This window comes from Octopus sinensis, linkage group LG20 (genome assembly GCF_006345805.1).
Source record: "Octopus sinensis linkage group LG20, ASM634580v1, whole genome shotgun sequence".
NCBI classification, from domain to species: domain Eukaryota; kingdom Metazoa; phylum Mollusca; class Cephalopoda; order Octopoda; family Octopodidae; genus Octopus; species Octopus sinensis.
The window spans coordinates 8,522,102-8,548,107 of NC_043016.1; the positions used below are offsets into that span (position 1 = coordinate 8,522,102).

Consider the following 26,006-nt stretch of genomic DNA (forward strand, 5'->3'; position numbering starts at 1 on the left):
TGTTACTTTGCCTTCTATCCCTACTAATTTAAAAACAAAACACGTATATATATATATATATATATATATATATATATGTATGTATGTATACATATATGTATGTATGTATATAGATTAGTTCAAATATGATGGGAATATATTTGATTAGTAAAAAAAAGGTATATTCATTATTCACTGCTTGCCATTGAAAAGAGAATCCTCCCATTAGACAACAGGTGTTAAAAACACCAACAGATATTTCATGGTTACCATCAGGCAAGATGTTGAATGCATTTCTAGCTTCTTGACTACCATCAGCAAAGGACACAACCCTAAAATGACTTTGAAAATTTTCACATCCATTCAGGCAATCAGTAACTAACAACACTATTTACTCATGTTCATTCTCGAACCATACCTGGCTCATTAGGGCCGGTTTCCCGGTTTCTTGGCGTATAGGTTCCCCACCTGGACGGGACACCGGTCCAACGCAGGTGAGCTGCAAGATGCAGGGGGAAAGAATGAGAAAAAGTTGTGGCGAAAGAGTCAGCAGAAGTTTTGCCACTACCTTCTGCCGGAGCCACGTGGAGCTTAGGTGTTTCGCTCGTAAACACACACATCTTCCGGTCTGAGATTCGAACCCGCAATCCCTCAACCGTGAGTCCGCTGCTCTAACCACTAGGCCATGTGCCTCCACTATTTACTCATAACAATGTTTAAAGTTTAAAAAAAAAGATAAAATGCAAGTGAAAAGGAACTGATATTTGAAGAACAAAATGGAAAACAGGATGTAAGATTAACAATAATGAATTAGGCAAATTTCAATTTCTTCATCAGTATAACTCAAAGCCAAAACAACAAGAATTTGGAGGATAGTACAAGTACACAAATTTAGTAATTGCGCAACAAAAACAGTTACAATGAGCTTATTATTAAATTTATTCAAGTAAACCTCACTAAAAAGAGAAATGTGTTATTTTTACTGACATATAAACACACCTCCACACTTTGCATGTATGTGTGTGCGTGTGTATGTACATATGTTTGTGTGTGATTGTGCTCGCATTTGTGTTTATGTGTGTGTGTGTGTGATTGTATGAGTGTGTAATTGCGTGTATGTGTTTGTATCCGTGTATAATGTAAAAACAAATTTGATCAGGTTACCATATTTCAGTTGAAATACACTAATTTGATTTCAATCAATTTTTAAAATAACGGAGAATACAATGAAATAGTTTTGTCATTATTAAGCGGGTGTTTGAAGCATGAAATTTTGATGGGAAGTTTTAATTCAGACCACTTTAAAAAAGATGTAGTTTATATCACAGAACCAAGGGCAGTCCGAGGCAGGCTGGTATCAAAAAGGTTATAAATTTAAAAGTTTACATTTTTTTATCATGTGAAGAAAAATCAATGAAGATAGTTCAATGATTGCCCTGCTGAACAGAAAGAAATGATACAGAATAGTTTGAAAAGGGAATAAAGAAAAATATTCGGATCTTTTCGGTTTGAACGGCAGTTTTTTCTAGCGGTGTCATATGAAATTGTCACCCATAATTATGACCCTAGTATCGATCTATTGCATTTCAATCTATTTTAGGGTTAGGGTTAGAGTGTCTTTTTTTCTTCACAAATGTAAATAAACCCAATCTGTTTCTTAAACAAGGGACATATTCATACGGCACAGAATGTTTTCACCTCAATAGACAGTCATTGATTGGTTGAAATTGCAGAAACTGAAGAAAAAAACCCAACAAATATGTTACAAACTATAGAATTTTCTCAATAAAGCCAAGAGAAAAAGATGTTTTATAAATACATTCTACCAGTATACGAAGTTGAAAATTTTTTAGTTACCTAGAAATTATGTTAAAAACTGTAGTTCAAACCGAAAAGATCCAAATATTCTTTATGGAAGAAATAAATGGATATTTTAATAAGGCAAATAAGAAAAAGAAAATAAGAATCATCCATATGATTTAAATGCATTAGAATCAATTTTTGCAAATAAAATTTCACATAAAAATTTCAAATATAAATGATCAGTTGCAGAAATTACAGACAAATTAAATATTTACCTGGAGTTAGTTTGTCTTGATGCATTGTTTGCATCAGGGAAGCCAATCCTGAATTTTTGGTCACAGAAAATGCACAGAGGCGTTCAATAGCTCTCCATCGACCAAGGCGCTCTTGCAAATCTTGGTGAACCACTTCTAATGAAGCTCTTAAAAATAGTAAGAAGAAAAAAAATATAATGTGATTGATTATTAATTCTATCAGAGAAATATCAAGAAAAAAAAAACACTGTTCATTCATCAACAACACTTTGAAGTGGTATGAATAGAGATAACACAAAGTTTGAGAGTACTGTTCAGTTGTGCCGAAGGCAAGATGACCTCTACAGTGCTGGTGCCAGGATAAGTTTAAAGTACAAGAAAGCAGGAACTATGAATATAAACTGATCCAGTCCAGTTAAGCACATCCAACTCTTGCCGTCATGGCAAGCAAATGTATGGTGATGGTGGTGATGGTGATGATGATGATGATGATGATGATATGGTGACTACGACGATGATGGAGATGATGATGATGGGGATGATGATGATGATGATGACGATGATGGGGATGATGGTGATTGTAGGAATGATGATCGTGATCATGATGGTGGTGATGATGATGATGATGGTACTGATGAAATTGTCAGTCATGATGGTACTGATCATGATGGTGATGATGGTCATGATAATGATAATGATCATAATAAGCATGATGATGAAATAAAAGAGAAAGAACGATATCTCATATCTGTGAACAGCTCAGCTCTATATATTAACGTCAAAATCAGAAGACATAACATGGTTCTACAATCTCAAATCTCCAGTGAATCTATGGCACCAATGTTATTCCTCTTCTGATAGATTTGATTTTCAAATTAGATTTAAAAAAGAAAAAAAAACCCAACAAAAATGAACTATTATTTGTAATTAATAAGTATCTCTTTGAAATGAAGCAAGCAAGGAAAAGTGGACTTCAAATAATGTAATGATGATGATGATGATGATGATGATGATGATGATGATGATTATGATGATGATTATGATGATGAACTCAATGATTACTTAACACTCTGTCTAATTAGGAAAGGATGTAAAATGGCATTACCTTGCATTGAGGATTCGTTTGTCAACTTCATCAATAGAATTTCCGTGAGCAATTCTAAGAGGCCCCATAAAAGCATTCCTTTTCTTCTTTAATTTTTCACACTGTTGAATAAATAAATGAATTTAAAAAATGTTATTTAAATAATGAAAAAAATTGAAATAAGAGAAGAATTTAAATTCCAACAATTCACAGAAAACAACTTTAGGAAAGACTAAGAGATCATAATTAAGAATGTTAACTAAGAATATTTAAGGATACTGTGATAGGTATGTATTTTGATGTTACATTTTTGGGCAGCACTTAATTCTACAAGTTGACGCAATCTCTGAGGTATTAAGTTCAGTTCCAGCAAATATCTGGTAGAACAACAATATACTTGCTAACATTAATCTCATGAAATTTGTATACAGCTCAGCTACGGCAAATATGACACACAAACACACACACACACATACACACAAATACACATATGTGGGGTGCTGAAAAGTTCCTGGTTTTAAGGGTGTTGTGAAAGACCTCTTTGGAGGCCCAACCTTCCGAGTTCTTTTACAGGGCTTAGAAGAACTGAAGGACCACTGCAAAAAGTGTGTGAATCTGAAAGAGGGGAATGTGTTGAATAAAATCATAATTAACTGATTCTCCTGTATTTTCGTTTATCCAAAGCCAAGAACCTTTCAGCACTCCTTTGTGTGAGTGTGGGTATAAGAGATATCAGATGTAGGGTGTAAAAGAGAAGACATCACTGATATGGTTATGTGTCACTGATTAAAGAATTACCATCATTAGACGTGGATGGAACCAGAGAGAGAGAGAGAGACTCAGAAAGATGTGGGATGAAGTAGTGAAGACCAACTTCAAGATAATGAACCTCACAGAATAGATGACAAAGAATAGAGATGGACGACAATATGCTATGCTTGTAAAGACACGTCCAACTCAACAAAGACGAAATTCACTCAAGCCTTCCCTAACAACTCATTTTCTTACACTTGTCCCTCCATCAATCTTCTAACTGCGGTACCACTCACTCAAGGGCTATAAGTGATACCATTTAAGAGCTTACATTTCACACTATATCCTCATTACTGTCCCTTATCACTTTCTCCTCTTCCATGACCCACTCCTATTTCCTTCATCCAACCCTCCACATACACAATATTCACTGCTTCCACCTCAGTCCCCATCTCTAATTCTTTGCCACCCAATCTGTCTGTTCCTCTATCCCTGTTCTCTCTTATGTTCGCCTTATACCCCGCTGAGGGTACCACGCACTATCTCTCATTCTCTCCCTTTCCATCTGGAAGAGCCATGTATTCTCCTCTTCAACAAGACACCTATTCCTGTCACTTGAAAATACTTTCACCTTCCTCGACTCAGTTGAGGTGTCTTGTCAAGCAAATACCTGGTAGCCTCACTACTGCCACTACGATAAAAAAAAAAAGAAGCACCCAGTACACTCTGTGAGGTATTTGGCATTAGGAAAGGGATGCAGCAGGGAAAACCTTACTAAAGCAGACTTTTGGAGCTTAGGGTAGTCCTCTGGCTCATCACTCCCTATCAAACTGTCCAACCCATGCCAGCATTGAAGAACAAATGTTATATGATGATAATGATGATGTATATGTGCGTATATACACTGCACAATATACACATGTATAATTCACTGTATTATATATACATATGTATGGTCATTGCCAGTGTCGCCTGACTGGCTCCCTTGCCGGTGGCATATAAAAAGCACCGTTCAAGCATGGCCGATGCCAGTATTGCCTGACTGGCCCTTGTGCTGGTGGCACATAAAAAGCACCCACTACGCTCTTGGAGTGGTTGGCATTAGGAAGGGCATCCAGCTGTAGAAAGATTGCCAGATCAGATTGGAGCCTAGTGCAGCCTTCTGGCTCGCCAGCCCTCAGTCAAACCATCCAACTGATGCCAGCATGGAAAGCGGATGTTAATCAACAATGATGATGATGATAATGACATGTGTATATATATATATATATATACACACACACATGCACATATATATAGGTCAGAAGTCTAATTCATACATGTCATGACTAATAACAGGTGAATCAGCATTGTAACAGCAGCAGTAGCAGCAAACAAAATTTTTCTGTTCGCAGTCTATAGATGACCTTTACCAAACATTAGCAGTATACATGAGTGTATGTAAATGTATAGCAACATCAGTAACTGTGTATGTATGTACGTATGTTATGGCAATGTCTGTGACTAACAAATATTAAATATAGCTGCTGTACAATCATTGATTCACTAACAAGGAAACATTCTCAAAATTATTCCAAAATTATTGCTTCTCAGTAACTTTTTCTTTCTTGTTTTTTTTTTTTGTTCTTTGTTTTTTGTTTTTTTTCTAATCTCTTCAGAATTCATCTTCTGGATTATTCCCATTATTCACAATTAAATTTCCATCATAGAATTAAATATCAACAGAAATAGATTACTGGAACTCCAAAAATTTGACATCACAGTCATTTGTTCCACATTTGTTTCCTCGGCCGACTTGTAATGGTCAGCACTACAGTAATCCCGACATCAACATGTTCTTAATTCTTCGATTAATCTTTCTCTGCAAAAGCTAGCCTCTTTTCTTTCATTCTCTTTCTCTCTCTCTCTGTCTTTGTCTGTTTCTCTTTTCTTTTCCTATTTCTTTGCTTTGCTTTGCTTCTTTTTTTTTTCTTTAGTTAGCTGCAAGTTCTACATCTTCTCTTAGTCTCCTCAAAAGACAATTAAGGTTTATGGATGATGGTATTTGCAGACAGATGCCATCAACCATATCCCTTAATTCTCTCTGATAAATTTATTCATTACACTTCACATCTTAGTTGACCAATACATCCAGCATCTCTCCCCTCACCCTCACCCCCATACACACATGCACCACAAACAGCCATCCACTTTTCTCCCAACTCTCGAAAAACACATTTTTCTTGAATGAAATTTCTAAATATCATCTCTTGGTTCCAATTTAAGATATCTTAAGAATCCTTACTTATGCAACTGATAAAATTCATGTTGACTCAGACAACATACACACCTACACATACACATACACATACACACACCTGCAGGTACAGACTTAGATTAATAAAAGAACACAAAAACTCATAGGCATCCACAGAAATAAATTAAAATATATACATGAAAAACAAAAACAGAAAAAGCATCTGCAGTATATACATTCTTATTAAAATTTCTTAATAAATAGGAATATGGAAATTGCTACTGAAACATAAAATAGTTGTATAAAATAAATTTTCATGAATGCAAGTTCTTATTAAATATACATTATAAATAGCAATCTCTGGTGTATATATATATAATGTATATGTATGTATGAATATATATATATGAATCCACAATAGAAGTTCTTATTAAATGTATCTTCTTCACCCAGCTTGTCAAAAAAGAATTTCTCACAAGCCAATGAAGGGAGCCCTTAGGTAATTGCTCAATCTGCTGGAAAGAACAACTAAGTTTCCATCAAATTACACCACACACAACGTACATTACATGTCACAACATATAATACATGCAATGTACAATGTATAAGACATGATGTACGTTACACATCACACACAACATACAAGAGACAATGCCACATACAGCATACATATATGCAGACACCATACATCATATATTACACACTAAATGCAGCATACTTTACAAGCCTTACATAACAGACTTCTCATGCCTTCTACAGTTTATATTACATATCAGACGCAATGCACATATTAGGCCACACATCATATACAATATACATTCCACACTATACATCACATAACATACACTACACACGACATAAATTACACATCACACACACATGCACAACATATAATACATTGCACACACACACAACATACATTACATACAACAGACATTACACATCATACACAACTTACATTACACAACATGTACATGTATTGCACAGTACACAAAACATACATTACACACAGCACACAACATACATTACACAATACATCATACATTACCAAGTATGTGTAACATACATTACACACTGCACATAATATACATTACACAATACATCATACATTACCCAGTAGGTGCAACATACATTACACACAGCAGACAACATACATTATACAATACATAATACATTACCCAGTATGTGCAACATACATTACACACTGCACATAACATACATTACACACAGCACACAATATACATTACACAATGCATCATACATTACCCAGTATGTGTAACATACATTACACATCGCACATAACATACATTACACAACAAATCATACATTACCCAGTATGTGCAACATACATTACACACAGCACACAACATACATTACACAATACATCATACATTACCAGTATGTGCAACATACATTACACACTGCGCACAACATACATTACACACAGCACACAATACACATTACACAATGTATCATACATTACCCAGTATGTGCAACATACATTACACATAGCACACAACATACATTACACAATACATCATACATTACCCAGTATGTGCAACATACATTACACACAGCACACAACATACATTACACAATACATCATACATTACCCAGTATGTGCAACATACATTACACACTGCGCACAACATACATTACACACAGCACACAATACACAATGTATCATACATTACCCAGTATGTGCAACATACATTACACATAGCACACAACATATATTACACAATACATCATACATTACCCAGTATGTGCAGTATACATTACACACTGCACACAACATACATTACCCAGTATGTGCAACATACATTACACACAGCACACAACATACATTACACAATACATCATACATTACCCAGTATGTGCAACATACATTACACACAGCACACAACATACATTACACAATACATCATACATTACCCAGTATGTGCAACATACATTACATACAGCACACAACATACATTACACAATACATCATACATTACCCAGTATGTGCAACATACATTACACACTGCACACAACATACATTACACAATACGTCAGACATTACCCAGTATGTGCAACATACATTACACACTGCGCACAACATACATTACTCACAGCACACAATACACATTACACAATGTATCATACATTACCCAGTATGTGCAACATACATTACACATAGCACACAACATACATTACACAATACATCATACATTACCCAGTATGTGCAGTATATATTACACACTGCACACAACATACATTACCCAGTATGTGCAACATACATTACACACTGCGCACAACATACATTACACACAGCACACAATACACATTACACAATGTATCATACATTACCCAGTATGTGCAACATACATTACACATAGCACACAACATACATTACACAATACATCATACATTACCCAGTATGTGCAGTATACATTACACACTGCACACAACATTCATTACCCAGTATGTGCAACATACATTACACACAGCACACAACATACATTACACAATACATCATACATTACCCAGTATGTGCAGTATATATTACACACTGCACACAACATACATTACCCAGTATGTGCAACATACATTACACACTGCACACAACATACATTACCCAGTATGTGCAGCATACATTACACACAGCACACAACATACATTACACAATACATCATACATTACCCACTGTCCATAACATACACAACACATTATGCACCACATACAACATAAATCGCATGACATACACGACACACCATATAAGGAAAATATCACACATTTACGACTACGTTCATCTCAACTTACACAATCTCGTGCTTCTCTCAGTTGATTCTCAGCTGCTAGTTTCTTATTATTATGATGTTGTAGTTCTATTTCGTAAGTTAGTTGAAGCCATTTCTGTAAGTCTGCTGGTGCTGATGACCATTGTCTGCTTTCAAGCTCTTTTTCTGCCTTTCTCAAATTTGCTTTCACCTGAAAGTACAAACAGTAAACAAGGTAGGGCATTATCCTCTCACAACAAAATTAATCCCCCCCCACACACACAAACACACACGCATAGTTATATAGAGAAAGAGGATTGGTCTCATACTCATACAAGCTACAATGGCAATTATTTGAAAGGAGGGGAGCTTAACGTGAGTTGAAAAACTAGAGTGTGATATTGTGTATGCCTGTGTACATGTATGTGTGTGTGTGTACACATGTCCGAGTATGCATGTGTGAATAGATTTATGTGACTGCATGCACATGTGTGCATATGTCTATAACTATTTGGGTGTAACCCTGCATGTGTATGTGTGCATTTACATACAAAGCTACACACATATACACAAAACTATATACACATACACATTCAGGTTGCACACATATAGATATAGGCATGCATGCACATAGAGCCACACAAAATCTAACACAGACATACATACATCTCCACAGCCATACGCAAAATCACGCAGTTTTTCAACCAACATTAAGTTCCCCTCCTCTCAATAATTGACATTGCACCTTTTATAAGTGTCAGACTGATCTGTGTGTATATATATATAATATATATATATATATATATATATATATTATATAATATATATATATATTATATATGTACACAAACACTTTTCCCCTTGTGATGTGGTATGCGTGTGTAACAGAAGAATATTTATGCTTCTAACACATTTCACACATTGGATAATTAGATTGTTCAGAAAACAATGAGTTACACTTTGTTACCAAATCAATATGATATCAATGACACTACAAATCAGAAGTGAGCAGCAACTATAGTGGAGGCGCAATGGCTCAGTGGTTAGGGCAGCAGACTCGCAGTCGGAGGATCATGGTTTCGATTCCCAGGCCGGGCGTTGTGTGTGTTTATTGAGCGAAAACACCTAAAACTCCACAAGGCTCTGGCAGGAGGTGGTGGCGACCTCTGTTGTACTCTTTTGCCCCAACTTTCTCTCACTCTTTCTTCCTGTATCTTGTCCCTGACTTCCTACACAACCGCTGAGCCTGGATGCGCATTCATCCATCCGTCAATGCTCTCAGTGTTGGGGGTTGACCTGCTTTCTCTTCTGCGGGTCTTACGAATAGCAAAGGACCATGTTTTGGACTTCTCCCATCTTGCGAGCTCTGGGACAAAGACCGTTCACTCAACAGCAGCAACTGTATGAGTTTTAAGGGAAAAATACATAAAATATTCACGCTAAAGTTGACTTTACACATCATTATTATGATACTTGTTTAGTGTCAAAGTTTACACAAATCTAACTCAATAGGCTCCACAAAATATTTCTCCAAGATTCACTCAGTGATAGACAAACAAACAGACAGACAGACAGACAAATTTTGCCGAGGTCGACTTTGCCTTTCATCCTTTCGGGGTCGATAAATTAAGTACCAGTTACGCACTGGGGTCCATGTAATTGACTTAATCCCTTTGTTTGTCCTTGTTTGTCCCCTTTGTGTTTAGCCCCTTGTGGGTAGTAAAGAAATATATATATATATATATATATAAAACTAACCCCAGCGTACAGGGTGAATAAAAATAATGGCAGAGCTAACAGTTCAAAGGTGTTCTTTGCAAAACTTGGTCAAATTTATAAGTGGTAATAAAGCAACAGTGTACAATTATTTAAAATTTTAAACAAATGAAAAGTATGAAAAATTCTTGATTCTGTAATTTGATTATTTGACTATTTGTGCATAATGTATACAAGCAGCCCTCAAAAAAACTTTCTGTGATTAAAGTGGCCTGCAATATAATTTGAGTTGTCCAGGTTTGATCTAGATCCAACTCCATTTGTCTCAAGCTTGTAATTATTTCTGGATCAAAACAGAGAGGGTGACATTGTACAACTGGTTTCTCTTAAATCAGAATCACACACAAGTCATGATATCTACAGGATGCCACAGTTACCTTTGTCTTCTTCCTTCTACTTGTTTCAGTCATTTGACTATGGCCATGCTGGAGCACTGCCTTGAAGGGTTTTAGTACTCATTCTATCAGTCTCTTTTGTTGAACTGCTATGGTAATGGTGCCGTAAACACACCAACAACAGCTGTCAAGTGGTAGTGGGAGACAAGCACAGGCACAGACACACACACACATAAACAATGGGCTTCTTACAGTTTCCATCTACCAAATCTACTCGCAAGGCTATGGTCAGTCTGAGGTTATAGTAGAAGACAGTTGCCCAAGATACCATGCAGTGGAACTGAACCCAGAATGATGTAGTTAGGAAGCAAGCTTCTTACCACAAAGCCACATACACATGTATGCACACAGACATATATGATGGGCAGTGGAGGCGCAATGGCCCAGTGGTTAGGGCAGTGGACTCGTGGTCGTAGGATCGCGGTTTTGATTCCCAGACCGGGCGTTGTGAGTGTTTATTGAGCAAAAACACCTAAAGCTCTACGAGGCTCCGGCAGGGGATGGTGGTGATCCCTGCTGTACTCTTTCACCACAACTTTCTCTCACTCTTGCTTCCTGTTTCTGTTGAACCTGTATTTCAAAGGGCCAGCCTTGTCACTCTGTGTCACGCTGAATATCCCTGAGAACTACATTAAGGGTACACATGTCTGTGGAGTGCTCAGCCACTTACACATTAATTTCACAAGCAGGCTGTTCCGTTGATCGGATCAACCGGAACCCTCGTCATCGTAACCGACGGAGTGCTTCCATATGATGGGCTTCTTTTCAGTTTCTGTTGTCTGAATTCACTCACAAGGCTTTGTTTGGCCTGAGGTCAAAGTAGAAGACACTTGCCCAAGGTACCAAGCAGTAGGATAATATTTTTTTTTTATATATGCATGGGCAAGCAACATAGAAAAACAAGTAACTTATATTAGAATTGTCATCTGACAAAATGAGTTGCTTTAAAAGAAAGAGAGGAACTTGGCATGGAAGTGGAACAGTGCTTTTGTGAAGCACTACTTTACTTCTCTGTTAGATGAAACAAAATAATGTGTGGTAAGTAGCTTGCTAACCAACCACATGGTTCCGGGTTCAGTCCCACTGCGTGGCATCTTGGGCAAGTGTCTTCTGCTATAGCCCCGGGCCGACCAATGCCTTGTGAGTGGATTTGGTAGACGGAAACTGAAAGAAGCCTGTCGTATATATGTATATATGTATGTATGTGTGTGTGTCTGTGTTTGTCCCCCTAGCATTGCTTGACAACCGATGCTGATGTGTTTACGTCCCCGTCACTTAGCGGTTCGGCAAAAGAGACCGATAGAATAAGTACTGGGCTTACAAAGAATAAGTCCCGGGGTCGATTTACTCGACTAAAGGCGGTGCTCCAGCATGGCCGCAGTCAAATGATTGAAACAAGTAAAAGAGTAAAGAGTAATACCTGCTTCAGCTCTTCTTCTATTTTCCCACGAGATATTTCATCAAGGCTCTGCTTTCTGAGAAGCTTGATATCTGAATCAGGCTGCTGAAAAGAAATTTTAAAAAAGAATATAGTAAAATAATATTTTAAAAATGTAGAAAAAAACTGAAATTAGCAAAAAAAAAAAAAAAAAAAAACTCTATACAAAGCAGAGATGAGGAAACATGATAAAAACATAGAGATATGGGGAAACTATGTTCACAAAAATTGCCAAAAACATTGAAATTGAAATGAAAGAAGAAAAGGAAAAGATAACAAAGAGGATATGAAAAGAAAAATATGCAAATGATTTTTATTATTGAGTTATTTCATTTATCTTCAATGTATTCCTGACATTTATAAGAAACTGATAACATTCATCAATGTAATAGTAATAATGGTCATCATCATTATTTTTTAAAGGAAATGGAAGAAGGAAATGAAAATAAATATAAAACGCAATCTGTAACAACAAAGTAAATATATATATATGTGTGTGTGTGTGTGTGTATAAAAAATATATATAAAAATACAAAATGGGACAAGAACGCAAAACATTCAAATAGACAACACAAAAAAATGGATGGGTCATTCGAAGCCTCTAATCTTCAGTCAAGAACCGGATCATCCTCGAAATTTCGGTTGATATATATATATAGTGGTACAAATTAAATTTATAAAAGCCAAAAAATTTATTGATCTTATGGGTGAATGTGTGTGTGTGTGCCTGTGTGTGTGCGTAAATCATCATTATCATCATTATTTAAAGTCCTCCTTTTCCATGCTGGACCATTTGATAAAGATCTGATGAATCCAAAGCCTGCATTATGCTCTAGTGACTGCTTTCGCATGATTTCTATGGCTGGATGTCCTTTTGTTATGCGAACCATTTTATAGCATATAGTGTGTGTTTTTTTTCTGTGCTGCCAGTGCTAGAGAGATCGCCATACAGCTCAAAGGTAACTCCAAAGAAGAGGAGTGCTGCATCATTCTGTTAGATGGTGGGTTAAAGTATGAAGGAAAAGGTTGAAGTGGAGCAGGTACTTGTTGTAGAGGAGTTACATACTCTTTACTCTTTTACTTGTTTCAGTCATCTGACCACGGCCATGATGGAGCACCGCCTTTTAATCGAGCAACTCGACCCCGGGACTTATTCTTTTTGTAAGCCCAGTACTTATTCCATCGGTCTCTTTTGCTAAACCACTAAGTGACGGGGACATAAACACACCAGCATCGGTTGTCAAGCAATGCTAGGGGGACAAACACAGACACACAAACACACACACGCATATATATATATATATACGACGGGCTTCTTTCAGTTTCCATCTACCAAATCCACTCACAAGGCTTTGGTTGGCTCAAGGCTATAGTAGAAAACACTTGCCCAAGGTACCACGCAGTGGGACTGAACCCGTAACCATGTGGTTGGTAAACAAGCTACTTACCACACAGCCACTCCTGCGCCTATATGGTTACTTACATTTAGGAAAGACAAAGTAAGAATAAATTAAAAGAGTCAGACAATGGTGATGAGGTGTTTTGGTGTCACCTCAGGTAGGAGGAGCAACAGTGGGTGCGGGTTTGCAAAAGTGTGGAGGGGGCAGAGATGTGAGGTGAGTGGGGGAGAAGCAACATCTGTAAAATCTGGGGAGGGTTGAGGAGAGGGCGTGCATGAGTTGGGGAAGCTAAAGGGATGCTGACAGCAGGATAGTAATATGATGATAGATATAACAGAGAAAGATGCTCATGGCAGCAGCCTTGTAAGCTGTTCAAATCATTACAACAGCTGCATCCTATAGAGGTGAGCTACTGCCATCTCTAGCAAACGAGGTGTCCAGTACTGAAGAGAGGCAGAAATAGCATGAAACCAGACTGATATGCTGGTCCCATTGCTAGAAAGTGGTAGCAGATTGTTCCCTTGCTCACAATATCTTAGATACAGCTGTGCATTGTTAACCAGCTGGCAATGTCCACTTGGAGTTAAAAATTCACAGTAAAAGTCCGTTCAAATGGAAACAGCCTTGTTGAAGTGGCTACAAACATTACTTGCTAGTATAACAACTGCGATTATCTCTAAGAGGGATTTTAGAACTGGATTTTTTGCTTGTTGCAAAATCAACAACAGTATCACTTGAATTTATATATATTTATATATAAGGTGTAGGAGTGGGTGTGTGGTAAGTAGCTTGCTTACCAACCACATGGTTCTGGGTTCAGTCCCACTGCATGGCACCTTGGGCAAGTGTTTTCTACCATAGCCTTGGGCTGACCAAAGCCTTGTGAGTGGATTTGGTAGACGGAAACTAAAAGAAGCCCATCGTATATATGCACGTGTGTGTGTGTGTGTTTGTCCCCCCAACATCGCTTGACAACTAATGCTGGTGTGTTTACATCCCCGTAACTTAGCAGTTCAGCAAAAAGGACTGATAGAATAAGTACTAGGCTTACAAAGAATAAGTCCTGGGGTCGATTTGCTCGACTAAAGGCGGTGCTCCAGCATGGCCACAATCACATGACTGAAACAAGTAAAAGAGTAAGAGTAAAGAGTATTGCAAGTAGAGGTGAGCTACTGCCATCTCTAGTAGATAAGGTGTCTAGTATTGAAGGGCAGGCAGAAATAGCCCAAAACCAGGCTGGTCTGTTGGTCCTGTCATTAAAAGGTGGTAGAAGTTTGCTCCCTGTGCTAGCAACATCTTAGATACAGCCGTGCATTGTTAACCAGCTGGAGATGTCCTCTTGGAGTTAAAAATTCACAGTAAATCATCATCATCATCATCATCATCATTTAGCGTCCGCTTTCCATGCTAGCATGGGTTGGATGGTTCAACTGGGGTCTGGGAGGCCAGAAGGCTGCACAAGACTCCAATCTGATCTGGCAATGTTTCTACGGCTGGATGCCCTTCCTAACGCCAACCACTCCGTGAGTGTAGTGGGTGCTTTTTACGTGCCAGACGGGGCTGGCAAACAGCCATACTTTAAAAGAAGCCCATCGTATATATGGAAACAGCAACGTTGAAGTGGCTACAAACATTACTTGCTAGTATAACTACTGCAATCATCTCTAAGAGAGATTTTAGAACTGGATTTTTAGCTTTTGTGTGTGTGTGTGCATAGAGTGTTAAATACATCTGGTAGAGTTTCTTCACTTATAGCTAGTCACTCATTCCATTACTGCTTTTGAGTTTCTACTTTTGTGCATTCATTCAGGTCGCAATTTTCTTGTCACTTCAATCATCATCATCATCATCATCATCATTTTTTTAATGTCCACTTTCCATGCTGGCATGAGTTGGATGGTGTGAACAAAGCTGGTAAGCTGGGGGGGAGCTGCACCAGACTCCAGTCTGTTTTTGGCAGGAGTTCCTATGGCTGGATGCCCCACTTCCTAATACCAATCATTTTACAGAGTGCACTGGGTGCTTTTACATGACACCACATGGGTGCTTTTACATGTCACTGCACAGGTGCTTTTTACATGTTCCACATGGGTGATTCATGTGTCACCACACAGGTTGAATGACTAAATAAAACAAGAAATTTGGGGTGTCAGCAGGTTTAAGCAAATTTTATTAACTTTGTGAACTTAATTAATTTTCTATATACAGGCACTTGTATTGAGGAGGGACTTGCTGTTGACATCTGAACAATACAGGTTATATTGGTAATAATAAATGTGGTGGTTAATGCATGTAACCTGTAAACTGGAAAGAAAAGACTAGAAAGACTATGAAGTGGAACAAACATAGAGTATTATCTCATTTTATTTTTCTGTTCCAGTGTTATTCTGATTTCCTCAGTAAAGAGTAGTTTTTTTTTGTTTTTTAGTATTCACTAGATTAATGAAAGAGTCAGTGATTAAAGTGAGACAGTGTCACGTGACAACTTGCTGGGACTGCCTGCTGGAGCCTAGCGGCAGGTATTTAAAGGGAAAAATTTGACAAGTCAGTCAGCCACCGGCTGACACTCGCTGACGATACATCGAAGAGGCCAGGGAACAGAAGAAAGAAGAAGAAAGAAGACATGCACGCAACACCAGAACTGAAGACACCTCCGAAAGGGGTGGGGCGCCATGTTAAAACGGTAGATGAGTAGGGGTCGAAACCAGACATGGTTCCTCCTGAGATGATGTCTTGAGCTAACTGGATCCTATAAAGGAGCTGTTGTGGTAGCAGACCACAAAACACGATTGTAATTCCCCCCATATGAATGGCATCACCAAAGAAATAAATCTATAAAAAAGTCAATAAATGTGCAACCCTATATTGGTAGTAAATAATTTCTCCTCCACAACAAGTTTGGCTTGTATGGTGAGTTCTATGCTGCACTAAGGAAGGCAGAATAAGATAGTAATACACTAACATGTCCAGAGTTATCCCTTACACTTTCAGGAAAACCAGAGAAACAATATATTAACCTAACAGTCTGTTTTGTTTTTACTGATTCCTATAAATGGTGTCTTTGAACTGGTCTGTTTCTAAACAATACATATTTTGTGAGGGGCTCTAAAGACAGGATATTTTTTTCCTCAGCCACGTTTTAAACTACTTATTGATAGACTCACTGGTAATTTAGAGGCAAAGCTGCTTATGTAACAGGTTAAAATAAATACACGTTGTATCTTACACATTCTATGCATTTCTTCAAAATGCATAGAATTTTTTTCTCACTAGTTATTAAATATACAACAATCATTGTAGCCATGATTTGCCAAATATCTACTTTTATGCCATTTACTTCTAGATGACAGAAAGAGCTCTGTTCAAGCTGAATTCATTATGAAGTTCCTGTTATGTCTTCAATTAAGCCTGTTCAAACAGACTTCAGAATGAATTTGCCCTTCTGTCACCCCTGTTAACTATCTGAGTTATTTGACCTTCTGACATAATATCACTCAGAAGTAACGAGTAGAGTAAATTTGACAAGATGAATTAATTACATTCGGTAACATTCAGCAGAACTAATTAATTCTACATTTCAGATAATATATATACAGGGTGCGGTGAATAAACTGTCGTCTAAATTATGCAAAAATGAAAATAACACTGACATCTCATTTTAACTGATGTATTTACCAAAATTACATAAATATATCTTGAAATACTAAAGAGTAAATTTATTCAATAAAATCACCCATTGGCTCCAACCATGGCCTCCAGACGACTTCAGAATCTCCTACAACTCTTCTGGACGGTCTCCTTTTTTAAGTTGGTGAATGCTGCCATAATCCTTGCCTTCAGTCCATCTTTGCTGTTACAAGAAATTTTGTTGGTCTCTCACCCAACCACACCCGACATAATAATGAAGGGGGTTACAGTCCGGGGAGTTAGGTGGCCAGATGTTAGGAGTAATGTATTCACAGAAATTGTCTGAAAGCCATGACTGGGTTCTCCTGCTTGTGTGGCATGGTGCAGAGTCCTGTTGCCAGACATAGGGTCTTCCAGCAGCCTACTGACTCAGGGCAGCATTACATCATCCAGGCACTTGATGTAGGCTTCTGTGTTGAGTCTGAAGTTGTGTGAGAAGATGAATTGAGGCATAACATCACCATCACTAGTGATATGATGTTGACTGGATGTTTGATTTTTATAACTCTTGGTACATGTCCTCAGATTGCGTTGTCCTCAGAGTGACACCCAAATACTCTGAAATGTTCATATTGGAGCTTCTGGCATGAATGCCAAGCAGTACAGCATGTTGTTTCCAAATTTCTGGCTTGAGTGAATTGCATCATGGTGCTGTTTTTCTCACAGATGGTGCCCAACTGACCCTACTGTATTGTGTAGTCATCAAAAAATCAAAAACAAACAATGTGCAAAAGTAAAAATATAAAATGACAACAATTTACCCATCACACTCTGTATATATATAGTTAATCCAAACATGAAAACACAACAATGTGAGGATGTGGAACAAGTAAAGTATTATTGGACGCTCAGGAAAGAAGGAAAGAAGGAGGGTTTAATGTTTCGAACGGAGCTCTTCGCCAGAAACATAGGAAAAGGAAAGATCCAAAAATGGGAAGACGGAGGAAAAAAAAAATCGCCAACAGTACCCACACGCTCAGTCTTTTAACTGAAGCCATGCTGGAGCACTGCCTTCAAGTCAAACAAGTCGATCCCAGGACTTACTCTTTGTAAGTCTAGTACTTATTCTATCAGTTTCTATTGCCAAACCACTAAGTTATATGGATGTAAATACTTCAAAACTGGTTGTCAAGTGGTGATGGGGTGGGGTCAAACACAAAGATACACACACTCATATATATATATATATTATATATATATATATATATATATATATATATATATATATATATATTCCACCAAAATTCTTTCCGATACCCCAAGAATAGAACAGCAACAAGTTTTGCAAAACATATTCTGGCAATTGAAAGAGAATGATACCCATCCTTTCAATATTAGCTGGACAATTTTGGGAGAAGCACCATCATACAAACATGGAGCTTATAGAAGACCTATGAAAAAAAATCTTTGCCTCTCAGAAAAGTTATTCTTCCTGTTCCATGATAAATATGCATTGAACCACAGACATGAACTTTTAAATTCTTGCAGGCACACTGCAAGACTTAAAATGTCAATCAAAAAAATACCGTATGGGTAAAACTTTTGACTTTCAGAAAATTTTGACTTTCATATTTGAATTTTGCTTTACACCTTATATATAGTTATTTTTGTATAACAACGCTAGTACATATTTCAACTTCACATTTTATATTTTACATCCGACACACACATGTATATACATGTATATACATGTATGTTATACATGTGTAACACACATGTATAAGCACAGACAGTAGTTTCACAGATAAGTTCATGCCTTGTTTTCTCTCCAAGCATCACACTGTTCATGTCAAATTAATATACTCAGAAAGAATTTATCACTGACTACACACACACACAAACACAACATATATACAAACATACACACACACAAAAAAAAAAGCAACCACCAAAAACTAAACAATTTTGAAAAGAGATACAATATCATTTGAAGTAAACTAGAACTACATGTGAATATATAAAAAAGACAAATATCTTTAACAAACTGAAGTACTACTATTCTAGAAGAGACCAAAATTTTCATCAACTGCATCTGGACTTCCTATTAATGTCAAAAGCATGCTTAGTATTACTGAAAATGTCAAAGATGTGTTTGTAGTAATAAAAATGGAACAAGCTAACTAAATAGCTTGTTACTCTACCATTGAACATATTACTTCAACCAAACGTGTGGAAGAGTGCAACTTTATACCCACAACTGTGTAAATAAAGTATTTGTTGCATGGAAATCTCACATAGAGCATAATAAACATATTGTCAGAAATGGCAACAGTAATAACAACAGAGACTAACTATAGAAAACTAGCTATTATATAAACACTCTTTTCTAATTCAACAGTCATACATTAATCATTAACCATTTCTAACAAAGGTAATCCCAGAACCTAAAAAGACACCACTAAGTGACCAATGCGCACACAGACACAAAACATGTCCTGTTCAACACTATCACATTCACAGTATGTATCCTGTTGATAGGCCGTGAGCTGGCAGAAACGTTAGCATGCCGGGTGAAATGTGTAGCCATATTTCATCTGGCATTACGTTCTGAGTTCAAATTCTGCCGAGGTTAACTTTGCCTTTCATCCTTTCGGGGTCGATAGATTAAGTACCAGTTACACACTGGGGTCAATGTAATCGACTTAATCCGTTTCTCCCCTCTATGTTTAGCCCCTTGTGGGAAGTAAAGAAATAGGTATTTCGTCTGGCATTACGTTCCGAGTTCAAATTCCACCGAGGTCGACTTTGCCTTTCATCCTTTCAGGGTCAATAAATTAAGTACCAGTTACACACTGGGGTCGATGTAATCGACTTAATCCCTTTGTCTGTCCTTGTTTGTCCCCTCTGTGTTTAGCCCCTTGTGGGTAGTAAAGAAATCATGTTCTGAGTTCAAATTCTGCCGAGGTCGACTTTGCCTTTCATCCTTTCAGGGTCGAAAAATTAAGTACCAGTTACGCACTGGAGTCAATATAATCGACTTAATCCCTTTGTCTGTCCTTGTTTGTCCCCTCTGTGTTTAGCCCCTTGTGGGTAGTAAAGAAATAGGTATGGGACCTTAAATTGGGAGAAAGGTAGCAGCTGATTACTTTCACGCCCAACTGACTCTCTATTTCATCAATCTCCATTGAAAGAAAGGCATAGATGGCCTTGGTAGAGTTTGAGATCAAAACATGGAAAAAAAAAACAGAACAAATACTGCATGTTTGTTACAGTTTAACTGTGAATGCCGTGATGCAATACTGGGCAGCGGAACTCATGGCTTCTGATTTTAAGTGATTGGAAGTGTTATCATGTACATTGTTTAGTCTTGGTATCGAAAATGGACTACAACAAGTATTCTGCTCAATACCACAGATTTGCTTGCCAGTTGTTTGACCATAACCATGTCCCTTAGAGGCTGACGATATGTACATCTCTGATCACGAGCAGAAATAGTGGGGGAGCATCATAGCCATGTGTTGAGAGGAATTTTTTGGGGTTTGGATAATTCACTTCTGGAAACATGGGTGTTTCGTTCATCATCCTTAGAAAACCCTATTCAGGAACCTTTTGACCAGAGTGGATGACTCAATCTGAAGAAAATTCTAACTGGGCCCCACCTGCAAGGTCATGTGCTGTTTATCTTGATATGACATCACCATGTCACGCACATATGGTTGTGATGCATGTGTCTAGTGTACCCTATTCAGACGTCTAGTCATGATGGGCATACTGAGCTTTGTATATTTGTACCTCAGTGTCACTTTGATGGCATGCACTGTTCCCTCACGGACTAAGTCGATTATATCGACCCCAGTGCATAACTGGTACTTATTTAATCGACCCTGGAAGGATGAAAGGCAAAGTCGACCTCGGTGGAATTTGAACTCAGAACGTAACAGCAGACAAAATACCACTAAGCATTTCTCCCAGCGTTCTAACGTTTCTGCCAGCTTGCCGCCCAGGCCACTCATTCTCACTGCCACTACTGAACACCCCCATTATTATCTCTTACTCTCTTTACTACCCTCTCACCACAATCATTCTGTTTCTACCATCAAGGTCTCTCTCCCTTTACCCACCCATTCTTCTTCTTTCCTCCATCATCACTGTCTATTCTGTTCACTTTCCTTCTTGTATATTCTTGAATAAATGAACACAGCATAGAATAACTGAAGTATTTAATTTTATGGTGTACAAGACATGTCCATTAGCACCAGTGCCAAAATAAAATGCATCCAGAACACTTTCTAAAGTGATTGGTGAATGAGCAAAGAGGATGTGGGGGTGGGGGGAGGGATACAGAAAAATCTTTTTCATCTTGCCAAGGACATGACAACCTCTCCAATGATGGTGCTAAGAAGAAAAGCAAACAGTACACTACGTAAAGTGGTTAGTGTAAACTCAGACGTCCAGCTGTAGCAAAACAAAAGCAAGCATTGAAACATGCAAGTGAGAGACGGTCCTTCATTTTGGTCTAGGCAGACAGTGGCGGCAAAATAAAAAAAAAAAAAGCAAAAAAAAAAAGAACTTACTCAGATCATAATAACCTATACAGTTTATGATAGCACGGAAATCAGATATAAAATGATGGTAGCGATGGTGGTGGATAGGATGGTGAGGACAATGATAGTGATGATCATGAAGAGAGTGATGATGATGATGGTGGTGGTGGTGGTGATGGTGATGGTGTTGATGATGATGATGACAATGATGAATGCATTTGTAAATTCATTAAACAAAACTTGGCGTATTCACAGGTCAATACCTATGGATTTTGGCTTAGGCCTTGAGCACCAGCCAAGCATCAAGTAGCCTTGTTAGAGATAGTATAAGAAAGAAGCCAATCTTAGCACATAAATATGTTAGACTCCTTGTCAAAAAATAAAAATAAAAACAGAAACAGAAATGCTGCATTGTAATTGGAAGAAATTTCTAGCATGGGAAAGCTACCACATAATGGAAATATTTTTCTGCTACAATCATGTCGTTATTGAAAGACAGAAACTCAAAGCCTGAAGAGAGACCGAAAAAAAAAAAAATCTATATTTTATTTTAATATATGCTTGGTTAATATGATTTGCAAATATAAATTACTTTATATAATGAATTTTCTTTCTCTATCTCTCTCTTTCATACACACATACACATATATATATATATATATATATATGTAAGATAAGATATATATATATATATATATATATGTCACTGCATCACTGTATTGACTAGATTATTGAATATTGTAAGCTATTGTACACTGCTGGTCACAATGAGCTTCCTTGCATTGCAGTAGCTTCCAAATGATGCTACCCCCTTTGGCTAGGTGGGCAGGCCAACATTAACTCTGAACAGAATACCAGGCCATCGCAACGTTATCCATCTACAGCTGAGTGGACTGGACCAGAGTTAAATCAAGTGTTTTGTTTTTGTTGTTTTTTTTTGCTTAGAAACCCAATGCACAACAGGTGTGGGAATTGAAATCACAATCTTGCAATTATGAGTGCAACACCCTAATCACTAGGAACATGAGCCTTCAATATATATATATATATATTCTTTTATTTGGTTCAGTCATTTGACTGCGGCCATGCTGGAGCACCGCCTTTTAGTCAAGCAAATCAACCCCAGAACTTATTCTTTGTAAGCCTAGTACTTATTCTATTGGTCTCTTTTTGCCAAACCACTAAGTTACGGGGACATAAACACGCCAGCATTGATTGTCAAGCAATGTTGGGGGGACAAACACAGACACACAAACACCTACACCATGCATATACATATATACATACATACATATATATATATATATATAATATATATATATATATATATATATATGTGATGGGCTTCTTTTAGTTTCCATCTACCAATCCACTCACAAGACTTTGGTCGACCCGATGTTATAGTAGAAGACACTTGCTCAAGATGCCATGCAGTGGGACTGAACACAGAACCATGTGTTTCATAAGCAAGCTACTTAACACACAACCACTCCTACATAAATAAAGTAATCCATAAAGGGACAGATAATAAAGTCAGGGATGGAGAGAGATGCACACAAGGTAGCCAGCCAGTAATTTCTCAGATATTCAACATGAACGACAGACGATATCCCAGAACCTAAAAAGACACCACAAAGTGACCAATGCACACACAGATACAAAACATGTCCTGTTCAACACTATCTATTTCTTTACTGCCCACAAGGGGCTAAACACAGAGGGGACAAACAAGGACAGACAAACGGATTAAATCAATTACATCGACCCCAGTGTGTAACTGGTACTTAATTTATCGACCCCGAAAGGATGAAAGGCAAAGTCGACCTCGGCGGAATTTGAACTCGGAACGTAACGACAGACGAAATACCTATTTCTTTACTACCCACAAGGGGCTAAACACAGAGGGGACAAACAAGGACAGACAAACGGATTAAGTTGATTATATCGACCCCAGTGCGTAACTGGTACTTAATTTATCGACCCCGAAAGGATGAAAGGCAAAGTCAACCTCAGCGGAATTTTAACTCAGAACGCAGCGGCAGACGAAATACCGCAAAGCATTTCGCCCGGCGTGCCAACGTTTCTGCCAGCTCACTGCCTTATAAGAGGTGTATCAGTAGATACACTGTTCAACACTATCACATTCACAGTATGTATCCTGTTGATCTCTTCGCCAGCACAAAGCAGTTGATAGTGAATCGATGTAGTGAATATTTGTGTATACAATAAGCAAATGCAAGTGTCATTTAAATGAATTATTTAAACTACAAACCAATGTTATTCCATTGTTTACTTTGAAGTCGTACACATGTTTATTTCATCTGCTACCTCAACATCTACTGATGCACCTTTTCCACTACATATATATTAGGTCATCCCATAAATAAGGTGGTTTTATTCATTTGCATGAACTAAAAGTCATAGGAAGACGGGATAAACTACCTGCATCAACTTGCTATAGAAGCAGGTAGTTATTTTACCTTGTCCTTGTTCTTAGTGCAAGTTTTGAAGAGTGCTGTTAGATTTTAACAGTAACTTTTCAAAACTATAATGGAAGTGGCAAAGGAGCATATGTGGCATATTTTTCTCTATGAGTTCAATAAAGGCAACAATGCAACAGCAAGTGTGAGGAATATTAATGCAGTATATGGGGATCAGACAATAAACATAAGCCAGTGTCAAGAGTGGTTCCAGAAATTCCAAGCCGGAAACTACAGCCTAGAAGGCGAGCCTCATCTTGGAAGATCTGTATAGCTCAACGAGATTGCCCTTCAAATCCTGGTTGAATAAAATCCCATTGTAACAGTTGAAGAACTAGCAGAGAAGCTTGGATTTGGTCATTCAACCATTCATCGACCATCTTTGGTTTCAAGACAAAAGGTGTTCTTCTATCAGGATAATGCTCAGCCACATACAGTGAGGATGACATTCCAAAGGCTGGAGCAGTCTGAATGGGAAACGATGCCCTACCCACCATATTCACCAGACATTGCCCCATCTGATTATCATTTATTCCAGTCTTCAAAATCATTTGGACAAAAAAATATCAATTCTGTAGATGGAGTCAGAACAATACTGGAAGAGTATTTTTCATCACAGACAACTGAATTTTGGAAGAGGGGCCTTGCAAATCTACCAAATAGATGGAAGCACATTGTAGAAAATAAAGGAAAGTATATTTTAGATTAAAAAAAAGAACTTCGTTTATCTCAATTCTGAAAAATAAGTATAAAAACCACACCATTTATGGGATGACCCAATACATATGGCCTAGTGGGTAGGTTGTTTCACTCACAATCACCAGATTGCGGGTTCAATTCCCAGATCAAGCATTGCATTGTGTTTAAAGAAAAACACTTCCTGTCCAGTCCACTCAGCTGTAAATGGGTGAACCTGCAAAGGTCTGGCCTTCTGATCAGAGGGAATGTTAGCCTGCTTGCCTAGCCAGCAAGGTTGCACGATTCAAAAGATATAATGATGCAAAACACATTGTGACTAGTGATGTATAACAATAATCCGATAGTCTAGCAATCACACAATCTATACATATACACACTGTGTGTGTGTGTGTGTGTGTGTGGTGTGTGTGTGTGTGTGTGTGTGTGTGTGTGTGTGTGTGCATGTGCGCGTGCATGCCTGCCTTTGTGCCTGTGTGTGTATGCATCATTAGCTCATTCCATTTAACATCTGTTTTTGCTTGCTGATATGGATTTGACTGAGAGGTAATTTGAGCAAGAATTTTCTGGGCAGATGCTATTTCTGTTGCCAACCCTCACCTGTTTATTCAAGTGTGGGAGTTTGTATTCCAGAAGAATTCAAAGTTCAGAAGTATCAGGTGGTTTGTTGATAAGAAAAGTCAACAAACATCACCAATTGTGTCCAAACATAAAAAAATGGCTTTTATAGTGGAGCTGTGTATGTGTTACCATTTATAGCCATTGCACAGAATGGTCTC

At 37.7% G+C, this 26,006-nt stretch overlaps 1 protein-coding gene across 1 annotated transcript in view; it reads right to left on the reverse strand.

The window, feature by feature from the left end:
- The window catches only part of LOC115222669 (stromal interaction molecule homolog), a 234,029-nt gene that overhangs the window by 12,745 nt on the left and 195,278 nt on the right, over positions 1–26,006 (reverse strand). The window contains exons 7-10 of the mRNA XM_036511497.1: positions 12,463–12,550; positions 8,915–9,082; positions 3,142–3,242; positions 2,058–2,203 (exon numbers count right to left, since the gene is read on the reverse strand). Of these exons, the coding sequence (XP_036367390.1) occupies positions 2,058–2,203; positions 3,142–3,242; positions 8,915–9,082; positions 12,463–12,550 (503 nt within the window). The remainder of the gene's footprint in view (positions 1–2,057; positions 2,204–3,141; positions 3,243–8,914; positions 9,083–12,462; positions 12,551–26,006) is intronic.